At 39.4% G+C, this 18,697-nt stretch overlaps 1 protein-coding gene across 1 annotated transcript; it reads left to right on the plus strand.

The window, feature by feature from the left end:
* Positions 1–1,312: 1,312 nt before the first annotated feature.
* On the plus strand, positions 1,313–15,140 carry LOC147328448 (neuronal acetylcholine receptor subunit non-alpha-3-like). Its single transcript, XM_086296828.1, has 8 exons — positions 1,313–1,752; positions 8,747–8,898; positions 10,303–10,347; positions 11,516–11,625; positions 11,769–12,282; positions 13,793–13,983; positions 14,136–14,352; positions 14,557–15,140. The coding sequence occupies exons 1-8, from the start codon at positions 1,677–1,679 to the stop codon at positions 14,689–14,691; spliced, it is 1,440 nt and encodes a 479-aa protein (XP_086152954.1). The 5' UTR covers positions 1,313–1,676; the 3' UTR covers positions 14,692–15,140.
* The last annotated feature ends 3,557 nt before the right edge of the window (positions 15,141–18,697 follow it).

Here is an 18,697-nt window from a genome sequence, read left to right on the forward strand (position 1 = left end):
TTATAAGTGAAAGGTGATAGCTTTGGAATAAAAAAATACATAAAAATAATTGCGTGAGTATCTTCAGCCTTGTGGATTCAGGCTCTAATCAAGGTCTACGATGCCCACATACATTATAACCTCTAATCAGATTTAGTTTCAGGAAGTGATGTGCCGAGTCTACAGCATAGTTCCAGTCACTGGATGCTTTTATCATCCCCTGCTCAGTGTATTTATATTATTATGATTGATTCCGTTTCTTTGTTTTATACAACCACACCCAGCCAAAAAGATCGGAGCACGGCATGCATATGTATATGGACATAACATGGCTTGCATAGCGTAAGTGTCTTTTTCTGTCTAGTCGAATGAATGAAGCATCAGTTCCGCTCTCTGATGAGTAATGATAATGCACTACCTATAAAACTGTGTAATGCGCTTCTTGGAAACTTACAGGTCACTGCTTCCTGAAAGATTATCTTAAGCCATTAATCATAAACCAAAGTGCTTCACCACATCAGCACTATTGCAAGTAAAGCAATAAGTACTGCAGTCCATCACAATTATTTGCTCCTTGTGTGAACATGTAACTTCAGAAGGGTTGAGGAAAGGAAAAAAAAGTGGGTCGCTTCAGCAGCTGGTGTGTATCTTATCGTGTATCTTTTAAAGTTAGTCTTCTCATTATTAAATTCCTTCTTTGTTGTACTATTCCTGTCATGGCTTAGCAAGCAAACACTGTCTGTTAAAACTCAAACAGGATTTTATGTACTAGAAATTCAGCTCTGGAACAACCTACTTGGTATTTATTTCAAGTTTTGTGGTTTATATAACGTTTTTAGAGTTACCTTACTTGTTGAATATGCAAACCACCGCTCTTTCTTACACTTGCAATATTCGTGTAAGTGACGATGAAGTGCAGTCCGTGCAGCATGCCATCACTTTGTGGTGGGGTAACAGATTCAAGCGAGCATCTCCCCACCACACTCATCACTGAATAAAACATGTAACAACCTGTAACTCTGAACTGGAGACAACACAGCCAAGTTTAATCTTCTTTTTCATTATGCTTTTTTTTTTTTTTTTTTTGCCATCATTCGTATTTGACGAGTGTCGAATTGCACTGAGCTGCACTACTTTGGAATATTTAACATTAATAATAAGACCATGCATGTAATTTCCTAATCATAGAGGCTAGTACTGCTCACACAGAAATGTATTTTATTTTTTATTTCTTTATTTTTTTCTCTGATTGGGGACCAGATCTGTCCTCCCCCCTACATCCCACAGTATGACAAGCCAGCCCTCTTCTGTCCCGCCCTCAGCCCATCTCGGCTCGGGCAGGATCCATCTCTGCGACGGGACACGCACGAAAAGAAGGTGCAGAGAAACCCAACAGGCGACAGAACCAAGACAAGGAAAAAAAACAAAACACACACACACACACACACACACACACACACACACACACACACACACACACACACACACACACACATATTCGACACAAGGTGGTGTTTCGCAGCGTGAAGGCGGTGCGTGTTGTACAAAGCCACCAACAACCGACCGTCCTTCATTATTTAAACTGCACATCACGGCGGTGACACTCCGGAGGTCCCACTTGGCTGCTGAGATGCATGCAGGGATGAACAGTCAGATAATTTGATCTTCGCTGTGGAAATATCCACTCGGTCTCGTTGATGACAGGAGGAAAGATGAAGTTTGCGGTTGCGGTGTTGTGGTTCTGCGTGGCTCTTGGGAAAGCTACGATGCAAGGTAAGAATCTGGAAACACTCGTCTTTAAACTGCTGAAGCTGCACAACTGTCAGGACAGAAAATCTAATTTGTACAAAACAAAAGCTCAAACTGACAGAAGATTGAGCAGGAGAATTGCGTCTAGTTAAATCGAAACACGTTATATCCTCAATATTCACACTAATTGGCTAACGTGCCACGGCTCTGCCCAGTGAGAAAGGTGTTTTAAAAAGAGGCGATCATGCTATGTAGTTTAAATATGATTATAGTTTTTAATCAGGGCGCAGGACAAAACGATGGGGTCAGGTGAAAGAGCATGTTTATGATTTATTAAAGAGTGAGTTCACAGCGCCCCCCCTTGGGATGTGTGACTAAGAATGGGCTTTATAACACTACAGTAGAACAATAAGGGACGGTATAAATACAATACATATTCACAGCAATGGGAGAGAAGAATTCCCTTACATAATAAAGCCGTGAGCGGGCTATGGCTCATAGAATTTGATATGAAATATATTGAGCAAAATACTGTGACACAGAGATGGCAGAACAGAAGTCCACGATCAAACTGCTGTCTCTTCTTCCTGCTGTCATGTGTGTGTGTGAGCGTGGGCAGATATTACTTTAACACGCAGACACAAATTAACAATCTAAAGTTGTTTATCTGTTTGTGTGTTTGTGCACATGCCTGTGTAAATCCACTTCATCTCAGTGGCCTTGACCTTTTGCCTTAATACTTCATGGTTTAGACGGACAAGGTGCTGGAAGCTTTCTTCAGAGATTTTGGCTCATACTGACATTATAGCATCTATTACATGCTGCAGATATGTCAGTTGCGCATCAAAAATGTGAATCTCCCATTCCATTATATAACAAAGGTGGAATGAGATCCGATGTATGAACTTTGTGACGTGGCACATTATCCTGCTGGAAGAAACCATCAGAAAATCAAAGTCAAAGTCAAAGTCAACTTTATTTGTCGATTCTGCCACATGTACAGGACATACAGAGAATAGAAATTGCGTTACTCTCAATCCCTAGATAAATAGCAAATGAACATTTAAATATATTTAAATATAAAAGTGATTAAAAATGCAAGTAAAATAATTAAAAAGTAAAAATTTAAATAAATACAATTTTACATATAACAAGAAAGCTATACAATATACAATATAATGGGTAAGTGACATTGAGTGTAAACCAGGCAGAGTAGTGCAAATAGGCAAATAGTGCAAATGGAGATTTAGTAGTGTACGGTAAGAGAAAGTGTAACAACAAAGTCTTATGAGGTAATGGCAGTCCACTGCTCCACAAAGTGACTGGTAACTGGTGCAGGCCAGTGAGTGAGTCAGAGAGTGTGTGTGTTTGTGTGTGTGTGACAGAGTTCAGTGAGACCGTGGAGGAGAGAGGGGAGAGGGGGCAGAATCGGGAGGGAGTTAAGCTTCCTGACAGCCTGATGGATGAAGCTGTCCTTCAGCCTGCTGGTCCTGGCCTGGAGACTCCGCAGTCTCCTCCCCGACGGCAGCAGCTTGAAGAAGCTTTGCATTGGGTGCGTGGGATCAGCCGCTATGCAAAGGGCTTTTTTAGTGAGACGGGTGCTGTAAATGTCCTGGAGGGAGGGGAGAGAGACACCAATGATCCTCTCTGCAGCTCTCACTATGCGTTGGAGGGTTCTATGACAGGACGCAATGGGTACACTGTGGCGATAGAGGTATGAATGCAGTCAGCAACAATGTTTAGGAAGGACATAGTGTTTAAATGATGCTCAAAGTGTGCCAAGAAAGTATATTATAAGATGCTCTTTGCATACTTTGGTTGTAATGAATGGTTAGTTGAGTTACTGTTGCTTTCCTGTCAGCTTGGCAGTTTTACTCCGAGAACTGCTGCTCACGGGATATTTTATCTTTTTCATACCATCCTCTGTAAACCTTCCCTGTAGATCAGCAGTTTCTGAACTACTCAGACCTGCCTGTCTGGCACCAACAGCCATGCGACATTTAGAGTCACTTAAATCACTTTTCATGGATAAGGGGAAATGCTGAAATTACCCCTCAGCATTCAAAGCTCGCTTCCTACTTTTCCATTATTATAACAATGAAAAGATAATACTTCATTAGTCCCCTAGTGGTTAAGTGATACAACCTGTAGTTTCTTTAAATATGATTCTTTAGTATGTGAATTACCCCCCCCCCCCCCCCCCCCCCGAAAATCCTAGTGATTACCATATATGTCATGAGTGACCTGGTGAATGTTAAGAGGTTCAGCTTGACTGTTTTTGCATAATTCTGTTGACACACAGACAGACCAATAAACATCAAAACCTCTGTCAACTTGCTGAGACTGAAACAGTGACAGTGGAGTTAGAATATAAAGTTAAAGTGTTGTTCATATGCACTGGTGTGTGACCAAAAAAGATGTTCCCCTCCAGTTTCCTTCTCTCATATTACCCCTCGCAGTGGTGCATCCTGCTGTCGCTCTATGTGAACAGATGGTAGTCACGTCAAGGTGATCATACCAGTTGTCACCCATGGGGTGCTTCAAATTGAGGAGGAGGCAGGGTGCATGTTTGCATGCTGGGTCACTCCTTTGTCTCTATCAATCATCAACAAATCTCTTTTACTCTCTCAGACACACACACACACACACACACACACACACACACACACACACACACACACACACACACATTTGACCTAATGCATTATAATTTCCCCACAGAGAAGCAACCGCATCCTTCCAACCATCACAGTGTGTGTGTTCTGATCAATACTTTCCTCTTTACCTTTGCTCAGTCAAATATGCACACACTCACATAGTGCAGGGTCAGTAAGCGTCTCTCTGAGGGAGGGCGTTGGCCCTTGTAGAGGAATCCATCCCTGTGGTGTTTGACTACAGGGGCTCCTGGGTTTTTGTTGATGAGAATCTCGAGATGGGCTGCTTCCTGTTGTGATGGGAGATAGATGGATTCAGCTGAGTGTGTTGTTGCCCCATTTCAAGTCTTTACAAACTGAGAGCGGATCTGATGCAATAGTAGGTAATCTGTCTGCGTATGAACACAGCATGTGCTTTAACTTATGGCAGCACACCCAACAGAGAACAAGAGGAATCTAAAAATGAAAAAAATACACGGTATATTTGTGTCCATGCACACACACACACACACACACACACATGCATGCACGCACACACACCCTTCACATTTTACCCACACTGTATTTTTTTTGTCCTTTGCATGTTTTTTCCCTCAATTGATGACCAATAACTATCAAATGTTTGCATAATTTTTAAAAAAAAAAAAGCAAATTTATATCTGTTATATGTACAAACATTCAGAATGTTCATTCATATCCTTATAGATTCAATGGCAGCTTTGAGTCTGTACAGGTAAGTCTCTACAGGACATGTCTGAACTGGGGCAATTTATTGAAATACTTCCAAGGTGTTCTTCTCAGGCACCATTATATTAAATGGGAAGCATCTGTAAACTCTCATCTTTTAGTCTTTCTACAAATATTGCATAGGGTTAGGTTTAGACTCTTGGTAGGGTTAATGATGAGAAACCTGTCCTGAAGCCATGCAAGTGTTGACCTAGCTGGATGCTTCACTTCACTGTCATGCTTTAAGTTTCAGCATCACCACTTCATGAGGTATTTACATTTCAGAACTTCTTCAAGGACCTCTCTGCATTTGGCTGCAATCATTGCTATTCTTTCACCCATTTCTCTGTCCGTGACACAGAGACACATTCCTACAGTACAGTTAATTGCATGGATTGTACCCACCAGATAATGAGTAGGGATGGGAGTAGAAAACCATTTCCAGATTTTCTAATTAATCTGAATGATATGACTCCAAGCTTTTATTATTTTTACCAGTGCCAGCATGCATAGTCATATACAAGCCTTTCATTTTCCTCATTTTCTTTATTGTGTTCTGGCTCAGAGATGATTGATAAGGAATCAACAAGGGAGTCAATAAAGCATGGAGTGAGCTTGGAGCTTGGAGTTCTGCTGAAATAGTTCCGTTTGTCTTTCAGACCCACTCAGTCTGTTTCTTTTATAGATATTGCACAAATACAAGAAAGCAGTCCTACATATTAGCTTAATATGCATGTTGAAGGACATGTCCCGGTCAAAATGGACTCCAAGATTCTGCAGAGAATTACTAGAGGCCAATGTAATGAAATCTAGAGTAAGTATCTGGTTAGAAACCAAGTTTGTAAGACCAAATAAAATAAAAAGAGTTGACAGTCTCACAAGTCTCTTTTACTCAAGTGACTTCTGTCTAGGTATTCTACCATAAAAGCTTGAGCTGTTGAAAGCGTTGTCATTCTGGCAGGTTTTCTCTTCACTTCAGGACTTCTGAACTTTTGTTATTGCAACTGTCAGGTCTCTAGTCATCTTTCATTACAAGGCTGTTCTTGCTTGCTAAGTCATTTTGGCTCGAATTATTGTGGCCACTAGATCATTATTTACCATAGCCCTCCCAAAAAGCCAAAAACAGAATAAATTATTGCAGATTACATTTTAAATGCAATCTAAAATAAACCTAGTTTCCTATATTATTTATTAATAATTATATAAATAGGGATGCCCTTCTTATCTCCCTCTCCAGCTAAAATATTATATCACGACTGTATACCAAAATGTAGGACGAAAAGAAGATTGCATTGCTTAGCAGAGAGCAATGTCGCTGCATTAAGATGCAAGTGGAAGTGGGAGTTTGTTTTCTCACTTCTATCTTTTTTTCTGCCTGTTCTCATTCCCCTTGCCCCAGTTAGTGTACCCTTCTGTAGCAACCTCTCCCCTTCCCCCTGTTTCTGTCTCTCTTATATTCTAGAGGGAATTGCTTTGGGTCACTCTGTCTCACTCTTTCTCTTATCAGCACTCTCCACTCCTCTGCAGCATTCCTCTCATTTTAGAGGCTGTTGATTCAAACTTCTCTTTTCTGTCTATCAGCTTCTGTTGCAACACTACCATAGGCTGTGCCAAATATCGGGCTCTTATGCAGACAATTGCTCCAAGCTTTGAGCTGATAAAGCCACAGAGTTACTGTGGGAGGCTCTTGTGTGACTCTCAAGTACAAATACCACATAATGCTCTGAGCGTCCAACGGATGCTGCTGTCATTTGCATCTTAGTTACACACAAAGAGTAGTTTTTTTCTACTCAGTCTAGGTTTCAAACTCATACATGTATATTTTAGCAAAGATGAACTAAACTGAAATTCACATCATAATCTTGCATGTTCTCCTCTATAACTGTTTACCTAAAAAAAAAAAAAACATCTCCCAGCTTGTTGAAATGAATGCACTGTTCCTTCATTGCACTGTTTCCTGTTCAGCATGAGCGTCACTCTTTAACTGGCTATTATGTCTTGTGCCTGACTGCACAAAGCGCTCTGAGCTCTTTTTGTTTCCCCTGGCGATTGTTCTGTCTGAGGTGATCATGTCAGTATGATCATCTTGTCAGCCTTGGGAGCTTAGATGCATTCGCTCGGCCATGACCAGCTGTCAGTCCGAGGCTGACTGTGTGTTCATGCCTGACTCTAAGGCCCTGACTTAATTTTTTATCCCACTTATTTTTGAGACTCCGGAGACATGTGGTAGAGCTCGTTCATGCATAACTTAAACATGTAAAACTTGGAAAAGTGTGACAGTTATGTGCAGATCTGTTTTGCACATGAATGTTGAGTGTATATGAGGTAAGTAGCCATCTGTTTAGAGGTTCAACTAGTTTTACTTTTAAGTAATGCACTTTATGATGTACAATGAGGTCAACAAAGTTTGGGCCTTTGACATTTTTATATATAATTTTGCCACCACAGTGGATTAATTCAGAGGGTCTCACACAAGTGTTAAATTAACTTGCTAGCCCATGACAGCCATTTTTACACATAGGCCTCTATTTTCAGAGGCTCAAAAGTAATTTGACAATTAAGGAAATAAAATATCTGGAAATGATTCCAAGTGCTAAACTTGCTATGACGTGTTAGTGTGTAAATGTGAACACTGTAAAAATGAAACCTGTTAAATATCATCATATTACCACCATCATTTTGAGCCTTACTAAGCTGCTAGTGTGGCGGTGTCTTATACAGTAAAAGGTTTGCACAGCTGCACAGTAATGAAACAGCATGTTAGAAGAGCAGCATTGAAAGCCACAATGGTCAAAAGAATGTGAAATCACTGAGTGTAAATGACCTTAATTTAGGTAAATAAAGAGCTGAGTTTAATCATTGTACTTACACACATCAAAAGGAGAGGGGGGGGGGGGGGGGGTCAAATGTTAAGTTCAGGTACAGTCTGTGTGAAATATGAGTAATTATTGTTGTATTGTATTGTATCTTTATTTGTTTCAGACATATAAAACAAAAAAACAATATATACACACTACATATATTTTCATTTACAGATACGAATATATATGTAGATATACACACACACACACACGTATGTGTTCAGATAAACAAAAAAAAAATATAATGAAATAAAACAAAATCGTCTGACATAATGTAACACTGTTTGGTCTGAAAAGGAGTAGGAAGAAGTATGAACATACTTATTAATTCCTACCCCTGCTCAACATCTTATTGATCCCACATAATTCACCTAATTCCCATCATCACATACTCCACACAATACACGAGGAGAACCTATATAAACATGGCTACCGTGATTGATATAATTTGGATATAATTTGATATTTTTATACATACAATGGGTGATCATCTTTATCGGTATCATATTCTTCCAAAATCAGTTTTCGAAGTATTTTCATGAACTTACTAATTCGTGAGCATTGCTGTAGATCTATAGTAAAACTATTCCACAGTTTTACCCCATAAATAGTGACACAAAAGGTTTATGTGATGTGTGTAGTGATCTGCATTGATTCCAGAAGCACATCTATTCCTTTACAAGTGTGTGGCAGCTGCTCCTGCTTTTTACGACGTACAACAGTCTTACATTTTTCCTTTCTGGCCTTATCCCTACTACCTTCTCCCCCTCCTTCCAGTCCAGGAAGATTTTGTGTCGCTGGCAGAGTTGGAGGATTCTCTGCTGAGGAACCTTTTCAGAGGTTACCAGAAGTGGGTGCAGCCTGTTCAGCACGCCAATGACACCATCACTGTACGCTTTGGACTAAAGATCTCACAGCTGGTTGATGTGGTGAGGAAATAACATGCACATCCATAAACCTGCAGGAGGTATACAGTGTGTATAGTAATGCCAAGTTAGTTAAATTGCTCTATACATTGCCTCTGCTTGTTGACACTGCTTACTCTACCCAATATTTTTATATAATATTAGGTCACAATTACAAGGATTTGGGTAATTTTGTCAGTTGGTATTGATCAAATTCTTGAGCAAAGTAGATTCAGGTGAATACACAGCTGTGTCTGTGACTCTGCATAAATTAACATAGATTAATATGTAATATGGTTAATACAATCCTGTTATAATCGTCTGAGGAGAAATGGGTTATTCACAGGAACAAGAGAGAGGAGTGTGTGGAAATAAGAAAAGAGGAGAGACAGCAGCAGGAGAACTAGAAGATAGGTAAGCAAGGCAATAGACAGATGGAGCTTACAATAGGTGTAAATGTTATATATGGAGGTAAAAAACAAATTATTGTAGAGATGAAGCCTTCAGTGAGGATAAACAAGGAGAAGGGTGTCGAGAGGGATTTAAAGGACCTCAAAAGGAAGAGAGAGTAACAACAAAGAGAGAAGAAGAAAGACTAAAAGTGAAGTCCAAAGTGGACTTGTACATGCAGTGGGAGAGGAAGTAATGAGGCCATCAAGCTGAGAGGAATCAGATTTCATTTATTATTCACACAAGTATGTGCTCACAAAGCTGCTTGTCCCAAGTCTAAAGAGGGCAACAGTTTTACTACATCAGCAGTTCACATTTGTACTTCTCCCTGAAAAGATAACATTTAGAAGAGTGCCATCTTCTGGTTTTCTGTCTAAACTGCAAATATTTATACCAAATTAATTAAATGTTGCAGTCAGGTATGCCTCACAAGCTCACGAGAGTAGACAAAATCGATTTCATAGATTTTCATCTTTCTTAATACTTTATACTTTTTCTGCTCTCAAACTCCACATGGAATGTATTCTGTCTTTGACCTTCTCCTGGTAATCCTCTACCACCCTCTCAAATGTGTTTTTATACAGTGGGTTTCATTATTTTGTATAGCACAAGATAGGAGTAAGATTGCAGGAATAGTAAACCATGTCTTTATTATATACTATTTTCCAAGTGAAAGTGTCATTTGGAGTAACCTATCTCTTTTTTTTTTTGTCTAATATTGTTTGTACTCAAAAGTGAGAAACTCTAAAATATGTGCGAGACCCCAAAAGCTGTTCCACTGCACTTATTAAGTAGGAAGCTGAAGAAGCAATTAACCCATCAACCTTTTTAGGCTTATGTCCTTTCTTCAATGCCACTCAGCTTTTTGTCTCCAGCTTTGGGTTTGCTGCTCACCTCCTCATTATCTTCATTTATCATTTCAAGTAAGTAGATTTATAAATAATGAACTTGGTATTTTATTCTTTTTTTGTCTTGCAGGATGAAAAGAACCAGCTAATGACTACAAATGTTTGGCTCTGGCAGGTGAATACTAGCTCTACTGCTTACAAATTATAGGATCTTTAATTTTCAGTAAGCTAATTTTTACTGTTATTATTCACATTTTGATAAGGGTTTTTTTTGGTGTCCATGGACAAGAAGATATAAATGAATGAGACTACATGATTAAATAAAGGCATAAATGTACCATTGTGTATATATAAAATAATGATTATTATGGAGTAATTATCGATTTATTATTATTATTTTTAAAAGACAATAAAACTTGAGCACATGAATCTCAATAAAACATTTTCCATTTACGCATATTTCCAGAGGCACATTGTGAGGAGAGGCAAGAAATGTGCCCATCTTTAACACACTGTTAAATTTTGCTTTTGTATATTTTATTACATTTGGAGAGGTTCAAAGTCCATTTAAGAGGAGGCTGGATCCTGAATGACTGCACTACAGCAAGAGATGATCTTTTGAAACCTGTGTCGGACTCACGGAACAATACATCTCTGGCCTTGGTCAATAGTAAATTGGCTGACACAAGATGTATAATAGATAAAGATAATAAACATGCATAGATATATAATAGATGGGGGTAGCTTTAACCTTTACATACTGCTTTTGCCTTTTTTTTATTTTCAGCCTTTCAGTAATAACCTTTTAATGATTCCCAATCCATCCTTTAAAATGTCTCACACTAGTGTTACTTTCTACAAGAGATATCAGACGTCAGATCAGCAAAAGAACAGCAAAAAAGTATTAAGAATTGGTCCCATTCTTATTACTGTTTACACCTGATTGTAAACATTACTTTATATCTGCCGCATTGTACAGTTTCTTTAGTGTTAATTATTCTAATTATAAATTATTTAGTAAAAATTCTGCGAGTGAGCTCTTGATAGAAATAGAAAGTCGTTTTTTTAAACCACAATGACAAGGGCAAAAAATAAATAATCTTAGATTGTATTTGCAAGTAAAATCACCAGTATACTTCTCCTTAAAAATAAGGAGAAGTATACTGGTGGAAAACATATTCTAGTGTCCGTTCCATTCCTGCTGAGCGACCTGCCTGGTGCTGTCCATGGTGCTGCGCATGGATGGTACCATGGACAGTACCATGTGTGCAGAAACTGCATGCACTTAGCTTGTAGGCTTAATGTATCAGTGGGTCATTGTGGTATTGTTTGTGTTTTTATAGGAGTGGGTTGATGTGAAGCTGAAGTGGAACCCTGATGATTATGGGGGCATTACCTCTATCAGAGTGCCTTCGGAGACAATATGGCTGCCTGATATTGTTCTGTATGAAAAGTGAGTTGCACAACACTCTACACACATTGGTACCACATTCTGAGGCATTGCTCAGTGGCTTTGTTTTTTGCCTCCCTTGCCTCACTTTTGTGACTTCAGCCTTTTTTCCTCTCTCTTTTCCATTTCTTTCCATTTTCTCCCAGTGCTGATGGTCGCTTTGAAGGTTCACTGATGACTAAAGCCATTGTGCGCTGGGATGGCACCATAACATGGACTCCACCCGCCAGCTATAAGTCGTCCTGCACCATGGATGTCACCTTCTTCCCCTTTGACCGACAGAACTGCTCCATGAAGTTCGGTTCCTGGACTTATGATGGAAATATGGTGGATCTTGTCCTGGTGGACCACTACGTGGATCGTAAAGACTTCTTTGATAATGGCGAATGGGAGATCCTCAATGCCACTGGAGTAAAGGGAAGTAGGAGGGATGGGGTTTACTGGTATCCATTTGTCACATACTCCTTCATCCTTAAAAGGTTGCCCTTGTTCTACACCCTCTTCCTCATCATCCCCTGCCTTGGCCTGTCCTTCCTTACTGTGCTGGTATTCTATTTGCCATCAGACGAAGGAGAGAAACTTTCACTTTCAACATCGGTGCTGGTATCGCTCACTGTGTTCCTGCTGGTCATAGAAGAAATTATCCCTTCATCCTCAAAGGTGGGTAATCTATGTCAGTGTTTCTCCATAGTCAAGTTTTTACTGGGCTTATATTATGATTATTATTTATTTATTTTTGAATCCATTTTTCTTTCTTCTGTGTTCAGTTATCCTAACTACAATCTTAATTACAGCATGCTCTAATTAAAATGGAGCACAACCCCAACCTTCTCAATTACCTGCTGTTTGAACTGCATGTCAGCTCTATTAACCAAGCAGCAGAGAAAAACAAAAAAGCCTTCAGAAAAAACTACTTTCAAAGGCAATGACAGAATCAATGACTTTTCAGTCTGTAGCCCACTACGAGGCATATTTCATAGACTATTATAATGTTGCCTGAATGTTTTATTCAGGGTTAATATGTTATTACAGAGGATAGTTTAAACAAGAAGTAAGTAGAAATGCTATAAAAGTTCTTAAAATGTGTACCATGCTTTTTAAATGTATTAGACTAATTAGTATTTTTTTGCAAATGAATAAAATCTATATTTAACAAGCTTTGAAACACATCAGAAATGCACTTTGTTCATCATTAAATATTTTTAAAGCAATTTTTGTTAAATATAAACAAATTTCATCCATGACAGCAAAAAAAGAAAAAAAAAAGGCATGAAATTGTATTTTAAACATCTACACTGGCATCTTACAGTGTTAAACTATAGCTCTTCTCTGAAACATGTGGGTGGGTACAGTCTCTGCTTCATTAACAGCTCCTTGAATCTCCTGATAGAGTTGCTAAGGTGAAACGACTTATACATCTTGGAGTCTAGGAGGTACACTGAGTTATATGATGTCACGTAATTCCAGTCATTTAGTAGCCACGAGCCTGAGCAGAGGTCTTTTCAAACATAATGCACAAAAGACTTGTAATCTTCTGCAGAGTACATGAGAAAAAGTAAATTCTACCACAAGGAATCAAAAGAATTTATTTATGTTATATACAGTGCATCCTAAAAAGCCAGTGAAACAAACTCAGGTCTCTTAAACCACTACTACATGACATAAATTTTTCTTTAAATTTGGCTAATATTCCAAATTTTGCTGATTAGTGAGTGGAGGAACTATCCTACAGTCTTGTTCATGAGTAATGATAATGGGGAAGTAACGGACAGATTGGGGCCACTGCTGCAGTTATATGGATGCTGCACCAGTCCAAAGTGGTGAAAAGATAGTTTAGGGGCGCTCTTGATTTACTGGTCGACCTGCGTCCACACCCTCACCTATGGTCACGAGCTTTGGTTAGTGATCGAAAGAATGACATTTACAGCTGGGGATGTCCTACTGGGGACGGACCCGGGGTAGACCCAGGATATACTTTGGTGCTCCCCTGGATAAGCTGGAGGAGGTAGCTGGAGGAGGTGGTTCGGGAGAGGGAGGTCTGGTATCTGCTTAGGCTGTTGCCACCTTGACAGAGCCCCAGATAAGTGGAAGAAAAAAGATAGCTGGATGGATGGAAGTATTACTGATGTTTGTACACAGCTGAATACCTGTCTCATCTTTACATTTACAGGTGATCCCACTAATTGGAGAGTACCTGCTCTTCATCATGATCTTTGTCACATTCTCCATTATTGTCACTGTCTTTGTGATTAACGTCCACCATCGCTCCTCTGCCACCTATCACCCCATGGCACCCTGGGTAAAGAGCCTCTTTCTTCAGAGACTGCCCAGACTCCTTTGCATGAGGGGACACACAGACAGGTAACAAAGATCAGCTTTAGTTAAACAAATATTAGTTAAGAGAGTTAGTTATAAAATTTCCAACTAACCTTCGAAACCTAACAGTTTCAGTTAGCAGCTACACATGCAAAATAAAAGAAATAAAATAACAGATTTAGTGTCATTATCTGCAGATACCACTTCCCAGACATTGAGATGCTAAGCCCAGAGCTGAAGCCCCGTCGAGGTGCGGGTAGGAGGGGCGTTCCTGGGCACTGTGGCGGTCAGCAGAGAGGCCCCCATGGAGGGAAGGAGGATGAAAACCAAGCTTGGTTGGCAATGCTGGAGAAAGCCACAAATTCCGTTCGCTACATCAGCCGTCATATCAAAAAGGAGCACTTTATAAGAGAGGTGGGCGTGGCCAAACGGGAGACTAGATGTGGGACGAATTGGGTTGGATGCGTGTTACATCATCTGTTTACTGTTACAGAAGTGGCACAGAGTCATTTACATGTCCCTAATGAGGGATGTTTTACTGTGAAAAAAATGTTTGGCGCCAACACAGACTCACACCTGTGTACTTTTGTGTTTCTGTGTCTCTCTTTGTTTCATCAGGTTGTACAAGACTGGAAATTTGTGGCTCAGGTGCTGGACAGAATTTTCCTGTGGGCCTTCCTAACAGTGTCAATCCTGGGAACTATCCTTATCTTCACCCCTGCTTTGCAGATGTACCTCAGCACACCTTCATGAAGGCGCACACTCAAACTCATGAATACTATCCAACAGTTCGTTCTTGGTTTCCAGTCTGTCTTTAACTATGATTTATTGATAAAGCTCAATGAAACATTCATATTGTATCTTTCTATTGTAGAGACAAGCCCGGGCAACAAACTTTTACCTCCCTACAACATGGTTTGCAGCCTGTAATAACTACTGGAGACTGTAATGCTCTAGATGCAACTTGTCCTTTGCTGTGAAATGCATGTAGAGGGGTGCAGAGGAGTATAAGCAATAAACAGGTTAAGGTAGCGTGTATGATTTGAACATCTTTGTTTGTATAAATGTAAAAGTAATTATACATGCAACAAAATGCACAATGTCACTCCATGAATATTGAGCTGTTTTATGTGTCACATGCACTTTGTTGATTATTGTATGTTCTGTAATGATGATCAGAATAAAGAAAAAATTGAATACCACTATTTCTACGTCCTTTTTTGCGACACCCACACATGCTGAACAGGTAGAATAAAGTGTTAAATTGATATATATATAAATATGGTAAAATGATTAGTAGTAGTAATGATAATAATAATAATAAAAATAGATGTCTGGTACCCATAGTGTCCGCTAGATGGTAATCTAGCACTGTAAACTGCACCCAACAGCTTCAGTGTGCACTAGAATGTGTTATTGGTTGTAATGACACAGTATATACACTAAGTGGCAGCAGACATCCATTTTTTGTCACAAAGGCACACATGACGGTCTCTGCAGAACAGCAGTAGTCTTTGTTCAACAATGTGGTGGAATTAGCGTTGAGCAACAATGGCTGAGAAACAGTTTCTAAAAGGGTTCATTTTTTGCTTTCCAATTTGCCTACATAATAATGCAACAGATACAATTTACAATTTAAGACACTGTACATAGACTATAATAAGTTAGTAAAATAAAATCACTTGATATAATATAGAGGGATGTCTGATAGCTGCTTAGGGTGTTGCCACCTCGACCAAACCCTAGATAAGCAGGAGGAAAAGGATAGCTGGATGGATGGGTTGATGCCATGGTTTAGCATCAACCCTAGAGACCCCCTCACCCCCCAAGAAAAAATGGTGAGGTGCTGTGTCAGTCCTCATCAGATGAGCTCTGCACAAGGGCATATTATCATCACCATCGTCATCATTAGTAATTACACGAGGAGACAGTGACCTTAAATCTCCCCAGAACTTGTTCTCCCAGCTGACTGGGTGTGTATTTGAACCACCAACTGTAACTTTATAATGGTGGTAACTTTCTTACATTTTTAGTCACCCAGATGTTACAAGTGGCAGTCTAAGGCGATATCGTATTGTTGCGTGATTTGGCCTAGTTTTTGGAAGATGAGTTTGTTCTCTGACTTATTAAATATGACTGGGATGCTTAAGCAAGAGTCTCCCCTCTTTCCCCTGCACTTGAACAGTCTGACCTCAGCCCACTCTTCCATTATTCATAGCTACAGATCTGACTCAGGAAGACAGGTGTGTGTGTGTGTGACACAGATAGACTGTGACAGAGGAGGGTGCAAGCCCCTCAGGATTGCATACAAATAAACAAGCTTTCAGCTCTTTCAATGGAGAAAAATCTTTGACCGTATGCGAGACACCCAAAATATTTTGAACGGAGCTCTTCTTTCCAGCCAAAAACATATTTCATGTACTTGCTTTCTTTAGAGCTGCTGGGAAATTAATAATTCAAGACAACTAAACTGTATGAGAGGTGGCGTCAGTTATTTGTGTTTAAAAAACTGAAACCCACCAAAGCACTTTAAAATATACCTTTGTCTTTCCTTATTTTCTGTACTTCTGGATCTGCATGATATCACCAAAAGCAGATGACCTTAACATGGTCATTTTAAGCATATAGTTCTGGCTGTTAGCATTGCATCTCCAACCACTTGTTTAAATTTTCTATTTGCAAGGGACAGCCAATCTTAAAGCCAATGAGAAACGTGGCCAATCTTGTGGTAATAAAGGATTATTATCAACAATGAATCATGCAAAAAAAAAAAAAAAAACCAACAATGGTGTGGGACTTGAGCAATTAATCCCAGGCTTGCTCTGTCCATGACACTGCCTGTGTTATGCACATTTTGAGTCAGTTTCTATGAATCTGAAACTGAATGGAAGTTCAGTGTATTGACTTGAAGTTGCTATTAGCAACACCAAATATTTATATCAATACGCTACGGCACATACCACAAATCATCACACCCATTTTACAGTTTATTGCTGTGGCATTAACATGGATGGCTTGTCACATCATACCCCCTTCTCTGGGCATACTGTCTACATCTATACTGCAAGTACCAAAACCTCGAAGAACATAGAAAATATAAAAAACAAAAAAAGCAGCATCAATAAATAGTAAAGGATGGATGATTGAAACATCATTTTTTGTTGTTATAATTTAGACAAATCATGTGAACAAAAGTTAACTGAAAAGAATAATAATGGATTGCATTTATATAGCGCTTTTTGAGAACCTCAAAGCGCTTTACAATTCCACTATTCATTCACTCTCATATTCACACACTGGTAGAGGCAAGCTACAGTTGTAGCCACAGCTGCCCTGGGGCAGACTAACAGAAGCGAGGCTGCCATGTCGCGCCATCGGCCCCTCTGGCCATCACCAGTAGGCGGTGGGTGAAGTGTCTTGCCCAAGGACACAACGACCGAGACTGTCCAATCTGGGGCTCGAACCGGCAACCTTCCAATTACAAGACGAACTGCCAACTCTTGAGCCACGATCGCCACAGAAAAGAAGGCACGTAAAGGGTACTCAATATGCTTTATTCTAACTCCATATTATTATGATTATTGTCTTTGTTGAATAGCACATTGAATGATTTGTAGTTCCCTGCATGATCCTTTTTAACTTTTTTTATTGGCAACAGCTGAAGTCTGAGTTCATCCTTTGTCAGAAAGAAAGTGTTTGAGCTTGTCTCCCTTTTAGGAAAACCTCACTCTCAGCCAACTATCTTGTGATTGGCTGCCTGTCACAAACAGAAAGTTCTAAATGTCTGTGTTTAGGGAGAGCTCTGTGTCTCTGTCTTTGTCAGTATAGCTAATATTAAGGAAACTGGCTATACTAATACCACAAGACACAAGTTGAATAAGACAGAAAAACCCAGCTGAAAATGAGCAATTTGATAAGTTGTTTATACAAATGGTGAAAAACACATATGACGAAAAGTTTAGTTGATTAAATAAAAGTCAAAAATCTCTCATTTGATCCCAGGAGGAGACACAAATCTCTTGAGGGTTGCTTTAGTAAGGGCATCTGGCATAAAGAAAATTGCCAAATCAAATATGCAAAGCTACTCATGGTGATGACCCCTTGTAACAAAGGAAACAGCCAAAGGTAACTTTGACCATGTAGCAGAAAGCAAGGAACAGATTCATCTTAGTGGCAGAATTAACTCGTTAATGTTTACCAGGCAGTGTTTAACAAACTAATGATCTGACAGTCGACAAGAGGACAGGCAAGACTCTATAGCACAGATTTTACACAGGTGAAAGCAATCAGACACAAATCAATAAGCTGAAAATTGCCAAACAGGGAAATGAGAGAATGATAAACAAGTCTCACTTTTGTCCGCTGTGTTGGATAAATTACAAATGTCGGACATACATTCGTGGACACGGGTCACTTGGACTCACTAAAGTTGTCATGCAGTATTTTATATTCATAGGGATCCCGACTCGGTTCGTTCCATCTGAATGAACATTCATTGCTAAGCCAGACACCGTACAAGTAAAATTCAGCTTTACCTACCTTTATGTGTCAGGTATTTTCATTTCATTTCAAGGCAATAGGCACTGCTTTACTGTGAGACAGGTTTAGAAATACACGATTAAAGCTCTCGTTGAGAAACATTCATGGTTTCTTTTCTGCTTAGTACTGACTTGGGATATGCATAGTTTATTTTCTGTGACACCGACATACAATTCCAGTAGGAATGAAAAAGAAAAGATTGAAAAGGTGATCATAGAGG

The sequence above is a fragment of the Aulonocara sp. 'chitande type north' Nkhata Bay genome, linkage group LG6 (genome assembly GCF_057382095.1).
Source record: "Aulonocara sp. 'chitande type north' Nkhata Bay isolate Kocher_YH1m ecotype deep benthic linkage group LG6, A_spYH_male_GT1.1, whole genome shotgun sequence".
NCBI lineage: Eukaryota > Metazoa > Chordata > Actinopteri > Cichliformes > Cichlidae > Aulonocara > Aulonocara sp. 'chitande type north' Nkhata Bay.

Bases quoted from the DNA above. Each gene is read 5' to 3' on its own strand.
- LOC147328448 (XM_086296828.1), top strand. From the start codon at position 1,677: ATGACAGGAGGAAAGATGAAGTTTGCGGTTGCGGTGTTGTGGTTCTGC. The intron at 1,753-8,746 runs GTAAGAATCTGG...CCCTCCTTCCAG, and splicing joins TGGGAAAGCTACGATGCAAG to TCCAGGAAGATTTTGTGTCG. The intron at 11,626-11,768 runs GTGAGTTGCACA...ATTTTCTCCCAG, and splicing joins GATATTGTTCTGTATGAAAA to TGCTGATGGTCGCTTTGAAG.